The sequence below is a fragment of the Rhinatrema bivittatum genome, chromosome 17 (genome assembly GCF_901001135.1).
Source record: "Rhinatrema bivittatum chromosome 17, aRhiBiv1.1, whole genome shotgun sequence".
NCBI lineage: Eukaryota > Metazoa > Chordata > Amphibia > Gymnophiona > Rhinatrematidae > Rhinatrema > Rhinatrema bivittatum.
This window is the reverse complement of record NC_042631.1, coordinates 63,244,668-63,263,434: the sequence shown is the minus strand read 5'-3', so window position 1 is coordinate 63,263,434 and position 18,767 is coordinate 63,244,668. Positions and strand designations below refer to the sequence as shown.

General features: G+C 44.4%; 1 protein-coding gene across 6 annotated transcripts in view; it reads left to right on the top strand.

Moving 5' to 3' along the window:
* The window catches only part of PPP6R3 (protein phosphatase 6 regulatory subunit 3), a 1,439,644-nt gene that overhangs the window by 634,892 nt on the left and 785,985 nt on the right, over nt 1-18,767 (top strand). For 5 of the 6 annotated variants that reach the window (XM_029582702.1, XM_029582698.1, XM_029582697.1 and 2 more), the window contains 3 exons: nt 10,053-10,202; nt 10,431-10,495; nt 11,011-11,126. In XM_029582702.1, coding sequence (XP_029438562.1) covers nt 10,053-10,202; nt 10,431-10,495; nt 11,011-11,126 — 331 coding nt within the window. The remainder of the gene's footprint in view (nt 1-10,052; nt 10,203-10,430; nt 10,496-11,010; nt 11,127-18,767) is intronic. The other variant, XM_029582701.1, reaches the window with a different exon arrangement.

The window sequence follows — 18,767 nt, the reverse complement described above, 5'->3', positions numbered from 1 at the left end:
GATGGATTCAGAACGAATGGGTATAGTATGCTCGTGTTAGCAGTTGGAGACGGATCTGACGTCAGCACGGGTATATATACCCCCACAGGAAGCGAAGCAACTCAGTAATTTCCGTCTCCAAAGCAGTTTGGAGAGCCTGCACGCTCGCTGAGCGTGTTTCCAATCTACTTTCTATTTTTCTACTTTCTATATTCTTCTTACTAAATTTCTTCAGGAACATCGAGCCCCGCACTCCTGCGGTGATACCCTTGGGGTCCCTTCCCCAGTTGAGTTTCCCGGGGTGATTTCCGCGATCCCCCGGAGGTTTAAGGCCTCGGTCCGGTGGCCGAATCGCGGCAGGGACGTAGCCCCTGGGCGAGAAGGGCTCGGGCGTGGCGAAAAGAGGCGCCTAGGTCCCCGGCATGGACGAGGCAGCGGGTGCATTTCCTCAAATGCGGCGGTGAAGGTACTTGCCCTCTCCCCCCGCAGCCGGAGACCGCCCGGGTTCGAACCGGGAAGCACCGAGGATCAGGTAAGGCGTACATCTCTTACTTTTGTGTCTCCGAGGAATGAGGATCGGCGGCGTCTGCATGTTGCACGCCGTGGAGGTCGCCATTTTGTCTGCCTTGTTCAGGTATTGAGCGCCCATGATAGGTGCCTGTCTATGCTTCAGCACATATGAGATATCCTTGAGTGTATATTGTATACTACTGAGCACATATGGTATATTATTGTGTGTATATTGCTGACTGCAGACTAATGAGCGCATATTGGATAGCACTGAGCATATGTTGCTAATCGCATACTAATGAGCGCATATTGGTTCTCATTGAGAGTATATTGCTGCCGCATATTATTGAGCGCCTGTTGTATTAAGCGTATATTGCTGCCGCATATTATTGAGCGCCTGTTGTATTAAGCGCCTGTTGTATTAAGCGTATATTGCTGCCGCATATTATTCAGCGCCTGTTGTATTAAGCGTATATTGCTGCCGCATATTATTGAGCGCCTGTTGTATTAAGCGCCTGTTGTATTAAGCGTATATTGCTGCCGCATATTATTCAGCGCCTGTTGTGTTAAGTGCCTGTTGTATTAGGCGTATATTGCTGCCGCATATTATTGAGTGCCTGTTGTATTAAGCGCCTGTTGTATTGAGCGCCTATTTATTTATTTATTTATTTATTTATTTAAAAGGTTTTATATACCGACATTCATCAAAGATATCACATCGGTTCACAGCATAACATAAAACTAGTGCCTGTAACGGCGCTTTACATTGAACAAGTTTACCAAAATACAATTAAAAACATATTGAAACTTAATAACTAGAAAGTAAAGGGAAAGGTGGGGGAAATAAAGAATTAAACTAAAATTAAAATAACATGTTTACAAAAGGGTAAAAGAAGAAAAAAAAGGGGGGGGAAGTGACAGCAGAATAAAGTTAGATTAATAAATTATTGTAGGGAAAAGTGACAGAGGAGTTATTGAAGGGGAAAGTGGCAGAAGAATAAAGGTAGATGAAAATTATTGTAGGCAAAAATTGTAAGTATATACAATATGTACAATAATAGGGATTAACATAATTTAACATATGTGCAGGGTAAGGGGTGAAGGTGAGGAGGAGGGAGGGGAGAAAAGGGGTAGGAGAGGGGGTAGGGTGACATAAAAGGGAGAGAGGGGAGGTAGGTGTATGCTTTATTGGTAAGCCAGGTCGAAGGGGGAACAGAGATGAGGGGAACATAGATGAGAGCAAGGAGAATTTATGTGTATGCTTTGGTAAAGAGCCAGGTCTTAAGCTTACGCTTGAATGTTTTAGAGCATTCTTCTTGTCGAAGTTCGACTGGCATTGTGTTCCAGAGGATTGGCCCGGCGATCGATAACGCACGGGCTCTCGTGGAGGTTAATTTGTAGAGTTTAGGCGAGGTGGTGGGCATGGTGGCGAGATGAATGTGTCTAGTGGGTTTATTAGATTGGTGAAATCGGATGGTGTCATTAAACCAATTCATTTCGGGATTGTAGAAGGTCTTATGAACGAGGGAGAGAGCCTTATATTGTATGCGGGAGGCTATGGGGAGCCAATGTAGATCTTTTAGGACCGGTGTGATATGATCGTGTCTGTGAGTGTTGGTCAAAATCCGGGCTGTAGTATCGAGCCTGTTGTATCGAGCGCCTGTTGTATTAAGCGCCTGTGGTATTAGGCGTATATTACTGCCGCAGATTATTGAGCGCCTGTTGTATTAAGCGCATATTGCTGCCGCAGATTATTGAGCGCCTGTTGTATTGAGCGCATATTGCTGCCGCATATTATTAAGCGCATATTTTTCAATGGAGCAGAACGCCTCAGTGTCTTCAGCGGCGGCGCCTACTGACTCAGGCATTAAAGCCCTTGGCCTCTGCTCCGCATGCCAGCTTAGAGCCACGCATAGCGAGGAGCCAGACTCCCTTTGTGCCCAATGTGAGGAGGCAGTGGGAGCCTCGGGCCAGGACCAGTCTCAACCACGGTTTGCGGACAGTTCCCCAGGGGCCACTCTGGATCTAGCGGGCAGTCTCGAACAACCTGGGATCCCGGGGGATCTGGTACCCCGACGACTCGAGACCGCTTCCATTTCCTGGGTGGATCTCTTTAAGGGGATCCATGCCTTTGTACAGATGCAGTCAGCTTCCCGTCCAGGCCCTGCTGCTCCGGCCGCTGCGGTTGTTACTCCAGCTGATCCTGCCCCTGGACCTTCGCACCCTTATCACGGGCACCCGCCTCCGAGCAGTCCGGTTCAGACGGACCCTGATGTCTCGGAGGACGAGTCCGAACCCCCGGAGGAGGGGGAACTTCCCTCAAGGATTGAGCCATATCGAACCATGAGGCAGTTCTTTCCCAAGGAAGACCTCTCCGACCTGGTATCTCAGTGCCTGGCAGAGTTGGATATTACAGGTCCCAGCACTACGGTGCCCTCTACGCAGAACCCTCTGCTGGAAGGTCTTCGTCCTCCAGCCCGCCATTTTCCTTTCTTGCAAGCAGCACAGCAACTGATAGATTTGGAATGGGCTGCACCAGCGTCCTTATTCAAAGGGGGTCGGGCCCTGACGGGCATGTACCCCCTGGAACCAGCAATCAAGGAGATGCTGGCATGCCCTCAGGTGGACGCCTTGGTCAGCGCTGTGGTCAAGCGCACTACCATTCCAGTTGAGGGGGGGGGGCGGCCCTCAAGGAGGCTCATGACCGACGCCTGGACGCAATTCTGAAACAGACCTTTGAGGTGGCAGCTCTATCTTTGCGGATCGCAACCTGCTGCACAGTGGTGATGCCTTCCTGTTTGTCACAGGTCAGGAACAATGCTCCGGCAACAGACATGGAGTCAGCTCTCTCGTTCCTCATGGATGCTGCGTCAGACCTAGTCCGTACAACAGCCAAGGGGATCTCATCCTCCGTAGCCGCCAGGAGGCAGCTCGGGATACGGAAATGGTCAGCTGATGCGCCTTCGAAGACACGCCTCACCAGAATGCCCTTTAGGGGTTCTTTCCTGTTCGGCAGCGACCTTGTTAAACTGGCCAGCCCATGGGGCACCTCTCCAGTACCTCGACTGCCGGAAGATCGGTTCAGAAGGAACCAGCTCACCTTTCCAAGGCCCTCCAGAGGTAGGAGCTCCCAGCGCTTCACTCCCTATAGGAGTCGCTACCAGGCACCTCGTCCTCAGGCCAGGAACCAGTCCTTTCGGAACAAGCAGCGCAAGAGGGGAGGCGGCTCGGGTTCCAGTCCCAGCCGCGCCCCCCAATGAGAATCAGCCGATCCATCTGGGGGACGGAGCCATAGGGGGCAGGTTAACCTTTTCTACCCAAGATGGGTCGAGATTACGTCGGACCAGTGGGTCCTCGCCATCATCCGAGAGGGGTATTATCTGGACTTTCATCATCTCCCTCCGGACAGGTTTGTGGAATCTTCGTGTCCAATACACAAGAAGGCGACATTGGAAGCTACCCTGGCGAGGCTCCTGTCCTTGAAAGCCATCATCCCAGTACCTGTATGGGAAATGAATTCTGGACACTATTCCATTTATTTCATGGTACCCAAGAAAGAGGGCACTTTCCGGCCTGTATTGGACCTCAAGTCGGTCAATCGATACTTAAGGGTCCCGAGGTTTCGCATGGAAACTCTGCGCTCAGTCAAGGCCGCAGTACAGCCAGGAGAATTCCTCACGGCCTTAGACCTGTCAGAAGCGTACCTACATACCCCAATCCATCCGGATCATCAGCGCTACCTACGCTTCAAGGTTCTGGGATGCCACTTCCAATTCCGGGCTCTGCCCTTCGGGTTAGCCACGTCGCCGCGGACCTTCACCAAGGTGGTTGTAGTGGTAGCAGCGGCGCTCAGATGGGAAGGAATTCTAGTCCATCCCTACCTGGACGATTGGCTGATCAGGGCGAAATCACGGGAGGAGAGCCATCGGGCAACCGACAGAGTGATCGCCCTTCTGGAGAGCCTGGGATGGGTAGTCAACCTCAACAAGAGTTGCCTACAACCTTCCCAATCACTGGAATACCTGGGAATCCAGTTCGACACTCAGGCAGACACAGTCAGTCTTACTACCAAGAGAAGGTTAAAACTTCAGACGCGTCTCCGGTCCTTGATGGGAGGCAGCCGGCCCATAGCTTGGGATTATCTGCAGGTTCTCGGCCTCATGGCCTCCACCCTGGAAGTGGTCTCCTGGGCAAGGGCCCATATGAGACCTCTACAATGCTCCCTGCTCTCTCGCTGGAGCCCCCCGCTTCCGGAATTATTCCATGCATCTACCTCTACCAGCCAGAGTGCGGACCCAGTTGCGGTGGTGGTTGCAGTCCAACCACACGAGCAGGGGGGTCGAAGATGTCCTCCCCCACATGGACTCTGCTCACCACAGATGCCAGCCTGTGCGAAGAGCTCACCGCACAAGAGCGGTGGAACAGAGAAGAGTTAGGGTGGAACATCAACCGTCTAGCGGCACGAGCAGTCCGGTTAGCCTGCCTACAGTTTGCTCACAGACTGCGGAACCGAGCAGTCAGAGTGATGTCCGACAACACCACCACGGTGGCATACATCAACCGTCAGGGCGGAACCAGAAGCCGACAGGTATCCCTAGAGATAGCCCCACTGATGGCTTGGGCAGAGGCGAATCTTCAGGACATCTCCGCCGTCCACATTGCCGGGAAGGACAACACCACGGCAGACTTCCTCAGCAGAGAAAGCCTAAATCCGGGGGAATGGCAGCTGTCACCCACAGCCTTTCAAATGATTGTGGAGCACTGGGGGATCCCAGACAAGGACTTACTAGCGGACAGGTCCAATGCTCAAGTACCCAGATACTTCAGCCGCAAGCGAGTTCCGTTCTCACACGGGATCGACGCCCTGGTTCAGCCATGGCCTCCAGGGACTCTGCTATACGCTTTTCCTCCGTGGCCTCTGCTGGGCGCCATCATCCACAAGATTCAGAAGCACCAGGGCCTAGTTCTTCTAGTGGCACCAGACTGGCCAAGAAGACCCTGGTACGTGGACATGAGAAGACTACTGGCAGGGGAGCCCCTTCCCCTGCTTCCTCTCAGGGACCTGCTTCGTCAAGGTCCCATCCTCCACGAGGATCCGGCTCAATTCTCTCTTACGGTCTGGCCATTGAGAGGGCTAGACTGAAGAAAAGAGGTTACTCGGAGCCGGTGATAGATACACTCCTCCGAGCTCGCAAGTTTTCCACATCCCTCACCTACGTAAGAATCTGGAGAGTATTCGAAGCCTGATGCGACACTCACGGCACCAATCCACATGCGACCACTATTCCTATTGTTCTGGATTTCCTGCAGGATGGGCTTCAGAAGGGTCTCTCCCTAAGCTCCATCAAGGTTCAGGTGGCTGCGCTATCCTGCTACGGTCCCAGGAGGGATTGCAAGACCATTGCCACGCATCCAGATGTTTCTCGCTTCCTGAAAGGAGTCAAGCCCATTCGTCCGCCACTGAAGTGGCCAGTGCCCCTGTGGAACCTTAACCTAGTTTGGATTTCCTCGTGGGATCCACCTTCAAACCCCTTCGGGGCCTGTCTCTCCGTTCTCTAACTTTGAAGATAATGTTCTTGCTGGCGGTGTGTTCAGCACGCTGCATCTCAGAGCTACAAGCGCTGTCCTGCCGTGATCCCTTTCTCAGAATCACTCCTGAGGCTATCCATCTTCGCACGGTTCCCTCCTTTCTACCTAAAGTGGTTTCACAATTTCACCTCAACCAAACCATATCCTTGCCCACTTCGGCGGGTTTGAAGAAATCAGAAGAAGGGCGTTTACTACGCCATCTCGACATCGGCAGATTGCTGCCCAGATATCTGGAATTGACACAAGAGGTAGGAGAGACGGACCATCTGTTCGTCCTGCACAGCGGAAAGAAAGAAGGTGAAGCGGCCTCTCGGCCCACCATCGCCCGCTGGATTAAAGAAGTTATCAGAGCAGCTTACGTAGAGGCCGGGAAGTCACCGCCTCTACATAAGAACATAAGAAAATGCCATACTGGGTCAGACCAAGGGTCCATCAAGCCCAGCATCCTGTTTCCAACAGTGGCCAATCCAGGCCATAAGAACCTGGCAAGTACCCAAAAACTAAGTCTATTCCATGTAACCATTGCTAATGGCAGTGGCTATTCTCTAAGTGAACTTAATAGCAGGTAATGGACTTCTCCTCCAAGAACCTATCCAATCCTTTTTTAAACACAGCTATACTAACTGCACTAACCACATCCTCTGGCAACAAATTCCAGAGTTTAATTGTGCGTTGAGTAAAAAAGAACTTTCTCCGATTAGTTTTAAATGTGCCCCATGCTAACTTCATGGAGTGCCCCCTAGTCTTTCTACTATCCGAAAGAGTAAATAACCGATTCACATCTACCCATTCTAGACCTCTCATGATTTTAAACACCTCTATCATATCCCCCCTCAGTCGTCTCTTCTCCAAGCTGAAAAGTCCTAACCTCTTTAGTCTTTCCTCATAGGGGAGTTGTTCCATTCCCCTTATCATTTTGGTAACCCTTCTCTGTACCTTCTCCATCGCAATTATATCTTTTTTGAGATGCGGCGACCAGAATTGTACACAATATTCAAGGTGCGGTCTCACCATGGAGCGATACAGAGGCATTATGACATTTTCCGTTTTATTCACCATTCCCTGTCTAATAATTCCCAACATTCTGTTTGCTTTTTTGACTGCCGCAGCACACTGTACCGACGATTTTAATGTGTTATCCACTATGACACCTAGATCTCTCTCCTGGGTTGTAGCACCCAATATGAAACCCAACATTGTGTAATTATAGCATGGGTTATTTTTCCCTATATGCATCACCTTGCACTTATCCACATTAAATTTCATCTGCCATTTGGATGCCCAATTTTCCAGTCTCACAAGGTCTTCCTGCAATTTATCACAATCTGCTTGTGATTTAACTACTCTGAACAATTTTGTGTCATCTGCAAATTTGATTATCTCACTCGTCGTATTTATTTCCAGATCATTTATAAATATATTGAAAAGTAAGGGTCCCAATACAGATCCCTGAGGCACTCCACTGTGCACTCCCTTCCACTGAGAAAATTGTCCATTTAATCCTACTCTCTGTTTCCTGTCTTTTAGCCAGTTTGCAATCCACGAAAGGACATCGCCACCTATCCCATGAGTTTTTACTTTTCCTAGAAGCCTCTCATGAGGAACTTTGTCAAACGCCTTCTGAAAATCCAAGTATACTACATCTATTGGTTCACCTTTATCCACATGTTTATTAACTCCTTCAAAAATTGAAGCAGATGTGTGAGGCAAGACTTGCCCTGGGTAAAGCCATGCTGACTTTGTTCCATTAAACCATGTCTTTCTATATGTTCTGTGATTTTGATGTTTAGAACACTTTCCACTATTTTTCCTGTCACTGAAGTCAGGCTAACCGGTCTGTAGTTTCCCGGATCGCCCCTGGATCCCTTTTTAAATATTGGGGTTACATTTGCTATCATCCAGTCTTCAGGTAGAATGGATGGTTTTAATGATAGGTTACAATTTTTTTACTAATAGGTCTGAAATATCATTTTTTAGTTCCTTCAGTGAACCTAGAAGATGAGGTAGGCCTGATTGACAAACTGAAGAGTAGTAAATCACCTGGACCGGATGATATACACCCAAGAGTTGGGTGTATATCATCCGGTCCAGGTGATTTACTACTCTTCAGTTTGTCAATCAGGCCTACCACATCTTCTAGGTTCACCGTGATTTGATTCAGTCCATCTGAATCATTACCCATGAAAACCTTCTCCATTACGGGTACCTTCACAATATCCTCTTCAGTAAACACTGAAGCAAAGAAATCATTTAATCTTTCCGCGATGGCCTTATCTTCTCTAAGTGCCCTTTGAACCCTTCGATCATCTAACGGTCCAACTGTTGGTGCATTTCTCGGACATCCTCAGCTCGGTACTCACCCATATGTTAGGACTACCATACTGCTTGTCCTGTGAGAAAGCAAATGTTGCTTACCTGTAACAGGTGTTCTCACAGGACAGCAGGATGTTAGTCCTCGCGAAACCTGCCCGCCACCCCGCGGTGTTGGGTTTTTTTTCTTATTTTATTTTTCGGCACTTCTTGTAGCTTTAAACAAGACTGAAGAGGGACCCCTGCTGGATGTAGGGTTAGTGCCATGCTAGGCATGCCCAGTAGGTGCCAGTCAAAGTTCTAGAAACTTTGACAAAAGTGTTCCGTGATTGGGCTCCATCCTGTGATGTCACCCATATGTGAGGACTAACATCCTGCTGTCTTGTAAGAACACCTGTTACAGGTAAGCAACATTTGCTTTAGTGAGACTGGACAGTATAGCCATTTTTCTCTTCCTTGAATGGGCTGCCCGTAGTCCTTTTCTTAAGGATTGTTCAAGTCCCCCTGGGGGATCCGCTTTCAGTTTGCTCACCCCTGTCCTACAGAATCCAATCAGGTTACTATTCAGGGAATCAATTTTTGATTTATTTTCCATCATCTTTCGGTATAGAGTAACTTAAGTGGTAAAAATACTATGAGGTAGAAAAATACACTCTGTAGTAGAAGCAGTTCATCTGTGTTTAGTTAAATGAACCATAATTTTGTGAAGACCTATTGTATAAATAATGTCTTAATAAAACATTCCTGAATTGCATTACGAAAATTTGAAATAAGTTTGCTTGTAACACTGAATCAACTGCGACGTGGCCGGCTTGCACTCACCCGGGACAATGCCATTGCGCCTTCACGGCATCTCCTATGCGCGCATGTGCATCACTGATTGCAGTAGGAAGGACCAGTGGTAGGAGATCCAGATCAGTGTCGGGAGATAACAGCATAGGCTGAATATTTAACCCCAACCATGCTCTCAGCGGCACTTCAGCAAGAGGGCCCCTGCTGTCCTGTGCAGTGAGTGTTGTTCTTCGCATCCTGCCATGTTCCTCTTTGTCCTTCTTTGCATCTGTTCAGCTAGCTCTTGCTTGTCCTGCCTTGCCTTGGCCCAGCCATGCCATGCCTTGTCCTGTCTCGAGTCAGTTCAGCCTGCCCTTGCCTTGGTCTAGCCTGCCTCAGCCTTGCTTGCCTAGTCCTTCCTTATTTACCCTTTGCCTTGTTCCTTTCCTCGGATTGATCTCTCATGCTCTGACTACTGCGTGAACCTTGACGTTATCCGATTGCTAACAGCCCTGACCCATGCCTGGATTTGTGTCTGCTAGCTGCCCTGGACCTTAGTTCATCTGCCCACTGTCCAGGACTTTTGCCCAAGTCCTGAACCCAAGGGCTCAACCTGTGGGGAATGGAGTTTGTATAGGTGAAGTTCGCCCTTGTCCCAGCCCGAGCGGGTTCGCCAGCTGTAGGAATGGGCGTAACATGTTTGCCTGTAAGGCTACAACAATCATGCCACAGCCAGAAGGGTTCACACTCTGTGACATTGCTTTATGAAAATGTAACTTTATAGTTTGCATATTCCAGCATTATCTCCACAGTGCTGCCTTTCCAGAATTGTGCTGCATAATATCTATCTGTATATATTATTTTAGATATAATTTTTCTAACTTCTCTTTTAGGACATGTTTTTTAAATATATATGGAATAATTTTCTGCACACTCAGGTCGAGATATGTATTGCATTGATTCTTGCAAGCCCTTTTGAACAATCAGAAAATGACATAGTTAATTATCAAGATTCAAGTGGAGCACATCTTCTACTGAAACATGTAAGTAAGTGTAACACTTGTAGATAGACTCTTCCCTATACAATCATTACAATGATCTCCTGTGATTTTAGGAATGATTCATGCTGTTGTATCTACTTTTTGAAGAGGAAGAAGGGCATTAAAGCTTAAGTGTTTTCTGTGCAAAAATGCATTTATCATAATCAGTGGTAGTATGTGGCAATCATTCTCCCTCGCTACAATTTCTTATTAAAACTTCTTGTTTCTCAGATAATTTTAAACTGTCATTTAGTGGAAAGAATACTTGAAGCATGGGACATAAATGAAAAGAAACAGTAAGTACTCTTCTGTTATACTTTCTGGCAATGGTGGGGCAGGGGGCTTTTCCAAGGTAATAGGCTGGAAATCTTGCATGGGGAAAAGGGCAGGTCTCGTACCATAACCATGAGATTTGGATTGTGCAGGAAGGAGAGGGTAATATAGCATGCTTTCTATGTCCATGGAGATAACTTGTCATAGTACTAGGGATGAAGGGAGATGCCATGAAACTGCAAGAAAGTCAAGGTCTTATTAGACAGGTTTTGTGGGGTAGAGGAAGAGGTGGTCTAACATGCTTGGATGAAAGGGGAACTTTTCTATATCGTGCTATATGACTGGACTTTTGAGAAGTCTTATATGCTTTGGGAAGGTCCAAGCAAGCTTTGCCGAAAGGCTGAATGCGTTTATTGAACATATCACTAAGTATATCTGGGTGGCAGAAAGTTTCTCACCCTCCATAAAATTGGGCTTAACAATTGGGCATTACTTCCAAAATATTTTTCATTTGGTAAGTGTTGGACTTATGTTTCAGGGCTGAAGGTGGAAGGCGATGTGGCTACATGGGTCATTTAACCAGGATAGCCAACTGTATTGTACATAGTGCAGACAAGGGGCCAAATAATGTACTAGTACAACAACTGATTAAAGGTAAATTTTGTGTTTTTTTGTCTTTAGTTCTAAAAAAACATAACAAGTTGCCATACTGGGTCAGATGAAGGATCCATCAAGCCCACTATCCTGATTCCAATCCAGTTACAAGTATCTGGCAAATACCCAAAACATTAAGTAGATCCCATGCTACTAATGCCAGTAATAGCAATGGCTATTCACTAAGGCAACCTGATTAATAACAGTTAATGGACTTCTCTAAGAACTTATCCAAACCATTTTAAATCCACTAACTGCCCTAACCTCATCCTCTGGCAACAAATTCCAGAGCTTAATTGTGCGTTGAGTGAAAAAGAATTTTCTCCGATCAGTCTTAAATGTGCTACTTGCTAACTTCATGGAGTGCCCCCTCGTCCTTCTATTATCCAAAAGTGTAAATAACTGATTCACATTTACCCGTTCTAGACCTCTCATGATTTTATAGACCTCTATCAAATCCCCCCTCAGCCGGTGCAAGGGTATTAGGCACCCTAGGCAAACCTTACAGCCTGGCGCCCCCCACCTCCCCATACACAATTTTAAATTATGAATTTATAACATATTTTAATGGAAAATGATATTTTGAGGTAAAATTAATATACACATTGTGATAATTTCATGCACTGTTGTGATGCCAACAAGAAAACTTTGCATGTTGGAATTCATATGGCATCATACCTATTATGATATGTTTTGGCTTGGTCCTCCCGTATCAACATAGGGGTGGAGGAGTAGCCTAGTGGTTGGAGCAGTGGGCTACGAACCAGGAGACCAGGGTTCGAGTCCTGCTGTCACTCCTTGTGACCTTGGGCAAGTCACTTTACCCTTTGCCTTAGGTGCAAACTTAGGGGATTATTTATCAAAATGCGGTAAGGCGTTTTCACATGCGTTAAGGGCTTATCGCATGCGAAAAAGCCCCGTTTTCGCATGCGATAGGCCTTTAACGCATGCAAAACCGTGTTTACCGCATGCGATCGCACCATATCATATGGTGCGATGCAAATGCAAAAACTGGGAGGAGTAGGGGCGGAGAGGGGATGCAAATCTGTCGCAATGAAAACACCTCAGACGGTCTTCAGGGTGAAGCGTGCTCCCAGCTTTTTGGGCAGCCCCTTTTTTATTGTAAAATCATTACATACGTCACATATTTACTGCTACAATATTTCCACATAAATGTTTATGCTGACCTTTTACTACGTGGGTGCAAGTGGGCAGTAGGTGCAAGCGGTCAGTCTTCAGGCAGGGAGGGGGGAGGTCATTAGCTGGTCATGGGCATTTGTATTAAATTATCTAGGTGTGAAAAGCAAGTAGGTCATGAGCTATTCTGGGGCTGCAGAAAAGCTTGCACTAGATGTTTCCTGCTGACTTCCTGTTAGCTGGGGGCTGTTCATATGCTGCGGTCGGAGCAAACATTTTCTTTATACTAAGAGTAGGTTTAAGGAAAAAACAGTCAGACGTGGCAATGGAGTTTTTCTTCCCATGACGTGGTTTTCCAGCTGCCTGGAAAGCCAAACTCCTCCGCCACATCTCGTCTTTTTCTATTTTTTAATTTTATTTAATTGTAAGCAACATACAGAACATCTCTTTATCCAGGCCGAGATTGAGGTTTTAGGATGGATATGAGATGGGGTAATGTACTGAATGCAGCAAGCCAAACAAGGAAGCCTATCTTCAGGAATGCAACAGGAAGGAGTCGTGTGATACCACCGATATTAGGAAGCCAGGACTATAGCCAGTCCCAGGGGGATGCTGGTGTACTATCTGAGGGTGGCTCTTCTGCAATCATGGTCTCTATCTGCTCTATGGTATGTGTAAGATTTGCTTTATAATCTGATATATATATATATACAGCAATGAGAATAGTCTTTCTGAGACTTGGAGCCAGGAGATGTTTGTGAAATTGTGCATGTGGTCAGTGATGGTTGCATTAGGGAAGGAGTATTTTCTAGATATGATGTGGTGCAGAATGAAGGTTTGATTGCAATATGAGTATTTCCCTTACCCTGAGCCCTGTGATACTGTAATTATTATATTCCAACAAAAACAGCATTAATTTGTACCCTACTATTCAAATACATTACTGTGTAATTGACTGGTGAATTTATAAAGGACCCATTGGTAAGTCCATGGGTAAGTAGTCCATCCTGATAGGTTAAAAAGAACTGCATGCATCAATAGTCCTTCTCTGGAATGGGTTGGCATGTGTATGCAAACCCTCAATCTGTTTGTTCAATAGTTGTGATAAAGTCTGTGCATCGGTAATGTACATATTGGATTGTCAATAGTTCTTGTTCAGACATCGCAATGGCAGGAGAGATGAAGCTAAATATGAGTATACAGAACACAATTGTTAATGAGTTGGCATTCAGGCAAGAAAAGGCAGCTAATAAGAAGGTCTCTGGAGTTTTCTCAAAGCCTTGCTGTTCCAGGAGTTGTGCAGATTGGTGGGATAGGGCTTTGATCTATCTCCAGGTCATCAGGGGCTGCTTTTTGCGGGGAGTCCGGTCTCTGACCGTCTGTGGATTGTGGAGGCTCAGGGAGAAGTTTGGGATCGGGTTTTGTGGATCCGGACACCTTTCCATCTTTCCACGGCTTCATACAATGGATTGGCACCCAAATTGGACCTGTGAAAAAAGCACAGTAGCATGCCCGGGAACGGGACCATGCCAGACAGTATTAGGTAATACAAAACTGACGGTTGTGGGTGACTAACTTTAGTCCCATAATGATTATCCGCGACTGTGGTCTGATTTGAAGTTGATATATTTAGATGATTTAAAGTGTTTTGGGGGGAAGACCAATGGCAAAGTCCAATGGCATGGCATTTCCCGCTTTCTGTTTGTTTGTGTGTATGCTCCAGGAAGAGAAGAAGCAACATTACAAACATACTGGCTATCAGAAATAATGTTTAAATTAGCATTGATAAAAATTGCAAGGGTAGAATGACTGCAGCTAGTTCTGCTTTTTGCGCTGACTGCTGCAGCAAGATTAATAAAATTTAATGATGTCATAGGCAATCTTACAGCAAGGTGTATCAATTTTTCATTCATCAAGGCTTAAATTGTGATATGTGTTTCTTGTAGCGTCGGGTACCTAATATAGGGAAAAAACTGAAATTCAGATTAATTAATGACATTTCATTATGGCTATAATTTTACTATTACTAATCTTATATAATGTTTTTCCACTTTATGAGTAAAAACAATGAAGCATCAGCTTAAGTGTCATAGCAAGATGTAACAGAAATAAATTAGATCAAAGATCAAAAATCAAAAGGATGTGTAAGAAATGTTTGAAAAAATTGTTAAAAGAAGCTGCAAAGTAAAGCGTTCATCTTCACATGTCTCATGACAGAAAGACTGTCAATCTGGAAAATATTAAAATCTAGCACTCAGCAAAAAATTATTAAGGCAATGATTAAAGTGAAATTGTTACATTTTGAACCTTGGAGAATTAATTCTATTATACCATTTAATAAAATCAATTTGGATTTGCAAGAAAAGACTTGGGAGGGATTGGTTTAGATGTAGCAACCTCCATGAGCAAAAAATAAAAGTTCAGAATTCTGAATAAAATTTAGAAAAAGAAAATAAAACTGAAGTTTCCTGAAATAAAACTAGTATTCAAAGAATTATGAAGATAACAAAAACAATATGGTACATCTGGTAGTAACATTTGGTAGAATAACACAGTGCCTCATAGTGGATGCACTATCATCACTTTATAGATGTTAACCTAGAATAAATTTAAGCAATAAGATTCTGAGCTGAAGTATAATGTGCAATACTAAGTAATTAGAATAATTAGAACTTAAACATCAGTTAATTATCAAATGAGTAGAGCTTGAATATGCTCCATTTAAACAAAAGTAACTCTTTTTTTTTTTTTCTTATTTCCGTTCGCCGCACAAGTCACTGACAAAAGTACTTCTATAAGCAGTGCTGTGCCTGTCACCACAAACCTTTACTTCCGTTCAGCACTGATCGTAAATTTTAACACTAGGAAATGTCTTTGTCAGTAACCTCAATTCAGTATATCAGAGATATATACAAATACAGAATTAGAGAGATAAACTGCAGTACTAAGTTCAGTTTTTTTATTTTCAAAAGTTCTCCCTCCCCCACACGAGTTAACAACAGAAAGACAGTGTGTTTCTCAAGAGAAAAATAAACAGAGGAAAGAGAACTCCATTCAATGAATCAATAGTCAGATTTTATCCTAATCTACTTTATCCTAAACAAAACTAATTCTGTGCACTATTAATGTAATCAATAGCTATGAAATATAAGGTTCAGAATCACGAGGTCATTTTAATTTTGGTCCGATTTAACTTTGTGAAAAGGGAAACATTTCACATGAAATTTATAGTGTCTTGGCCAAATTTCAACACAGTTGTAACATACATTGAATCTTTTTTGATGTGCGAGGGGCCCCTATCATTTCCTGTAGGGAAATGTGCTTTAAATACGTATGTTTTGTTTATTCTGGTTTCCAATAGAGCATTGTACTGTCTTATTAAATCATTTCTCTCACGTTGGAACCTTTTTTGATTATAATGTTGCTGCAATATTAGGAATGCCTGGCCCAAGGTCATATATGCTAATTTCTTGGAAGACCTGGGAGCATTTTTACTGCGTACGGCATTCCGGGCGGTATTCAATTCAAATGCTGTCAGAGATCCCTCCAGAGGACAAACTCTTTTTTGTGGGCTTAAGGCAAGCGTCCATCCATGAAATGAATCAACCCAAATGGTGACATAAAAAAATGAACGTTCTAATTTGGCAACTTGTGCTGCTGGAGGACCAGCGACAGCTGAAGCTACAGTGACTTTTTCAACTTCCTCCTTACTCTCCGTGTCTTTCTCATTATTCTCAAGGAAAATAGGCATGGATTGGAGGCAAGGGTTAGGTGACAGGTCAGGAGGTTCAGGAATCAGTGACAATTCAGGAAGGTCAGGAGGCAGTGACAGTTCAGGATACAGGGAATTTATGGGTGGTGAAAGAGCTTTAGGGTAAGGCGGAGAGAGACTAGCTTCTCTGATTTCAGTGTCTTTAGCTTCCTGAGGTTTTTTCTCTGAGATGAACGCAGAGGAAACCACGGGAGCCGTGGTTGGGGACGGTGCCTTGTGAGTGTGTGTTCCCAGATGTTCTATGGATTCATATACTGTCCTCCCTAGTTCAGTAGTCCTTTCTTTAATGGGAAAGACTTGAAGTCCTTCTAATAATTCTTCTCCTGTAAGATTTTCTTTGCAAATTGGACCACACTGGCCAGGTTGTGGTTCAATTGTGCCTAGGAGCTGTTTTTCTGAATCAAACTGGGAAGTCTGAATGGACTGCGTCATGGGTTCTGGCATGGGAAGCTGAGGATACAGCGAAGTTGCTGTTCCTGAGGGTTTTTGCAAATCTGGTAAGGGATGAGTGTGTGTACTAGCTGTGCTGACGGACAGTCTGTCTGTTTCTTTACTGTCTGTGTCTAAGGACGCATGAACTAAAAGTGGTGCCTTGAGATTTTTAGTCCTGATGTGTTCTAAAGTCTCTGTACATTTTTTCCAGAGCAATAACTGCTTTAAAGGAGCTCGTGGATATGTATGCAGACTATTACCTATCTGGATCCAATCTTCTACATTTAGAGTTCCTGATTCGGGGTACCAGGGACAACGACAAACTATTTCTTTCATCAATTTTTCCATATCCCCCAATTTGATATGTACCCTTTCTCCCTTGGTGACTAAATAATGATTCTTCACTAATATTTTCAGTTCTTCCGCATGACTTCTATGCTGAATTGAAATGCTATCTTCCATACTCACGAATGTTTGGGAATGTTTGTAAATAAACAACTCTGACCAAGTCTTAAATCACACAATAATATATTTATTATACTGAGTATAAGCAAAGGTATACTTAGGAAGCAAAGGTATACTTACAACATGTACATAGCACATCGAGGTCTGGAACTTTTGCTTGTTTTTTTCTTTTTGCAAGCTCTTTTTATATACATTTTCTGTAAGCTAATTGATAACTACTATTTGTTCCAAACCACAAGATTTCAGTTAACCTTGCTGCTAAATGCAGCTACTCTTTGTTCCTGTTTGATCTTATCTTTACTTCATATGCACAAACTTTCTTCACAGATACCCTTTCTCAGATCTGTTATCTTCACAGATACCCTTTCTCAGATCTGTTATCTTGTTATCTCATGCTCATCCTGTGACTTACTTGTTGACGTTTCACCTGGATTCTGCTAATGTGTGTGTTACTTTGCAAAACTAGGCCATAGTTCATATGTTGCTTTGCAAAACTAGGCCATAGTTCACCATAGCTTCTTCTTCTTTCTTCAGAGCCTTAATTCATTTTGAGGCTTCTGGTATTTTTTCCATCAGCATGTTCTACAATCCTCCCTTGAGCCAGATTGACTCTGGCTCACATTAGGTGTCTTCATTCTTCACACAGGGGAACAGCATAGAGACTAGGGTTTACTTCTTTGTATCTGTGGACACCTCCCTAGGACCTCCCTTTTAACTGCTCTCACTTTCCGTTTCCCAGCTATCATCTGTACTGATTGTGGTTTGGATCATTCTAGTAGTCCTCAAGTTTATATTGCTATACGCTATCATATTGGTTACTGGTTTTGGTGTTGGCATCTTTGGTCGACAATATTGTAATACTGAACAAATACATGGAATACAAAAACATAACATTATACCTAAAACTAGTAATCCAAGAAAAACTCCTACTATCCCCTTCAAATGACTAGATAAGTTAGAAAACCAGGAGGTTATGGAATCCCACCAAGTTACTGAGATTCCTCCCTCAAAATCGCTAACTTGAAGTCTAGCCAGTTCTTGTATCTTTTGCATTGCGTTGTAAACTATATGAGAGCGATTGACCACTACTGTACAACATTCAGAGCTATTAAGTACTGTACACAATCCGCCTTGGGCAGCCAATATATAGTCCAGACCGTGTCGATTATATGTAGAAACCGTAGTTAATTCATCTACCGTGTCTTGAAGGGCTTTAAGGGCGATCTCTAATTCATGCGTGACTACATGGAGGACAGATTGTAGTCGCCGAATGGCCATTCCCAATTCAGCTGCAACTGCAGGTTGGGCAAATGGTAACCATGAGGTATAGCTTAATGCGTCTAATCTAGTTTTAGTTAAAGGGTAGGTGGAGTTAATATAATCCAACGAGAGTTGGATTGCTTGATCTTCAGGGACAGCTGAGGGAACACTCCTTCGGGAGCGGGTATGCATAGGGTGATTTAATGGAATAATTCGAGAAAAATAGTTAAATGTAACTAACACACAAAATTCATAGTATGTAGGGAGTTTGAGGAAGACTATTCCATCACACAACCAATAATGTCCAACATAAAGATTTGCAAAGTTTTGTATTACGGTATCATTGCTATTGTCATAAGGGCCATAAACAAAAGGAGATTTATATTTTCCTAATACACTACAAGGAACCAAAGATAAGTCATTTTCAGATGAACAGTTATTGTCTGCTATGTTGAAGAGGTCACACAGACGTGGACAGACAGTGTATGTGGAATTGAAAGTGCGTATGTATTGGGTGTCGGTGGCTACATGTACAATCTTGGACAGATTTGCTATACATGGGAGGCAACCTGGTG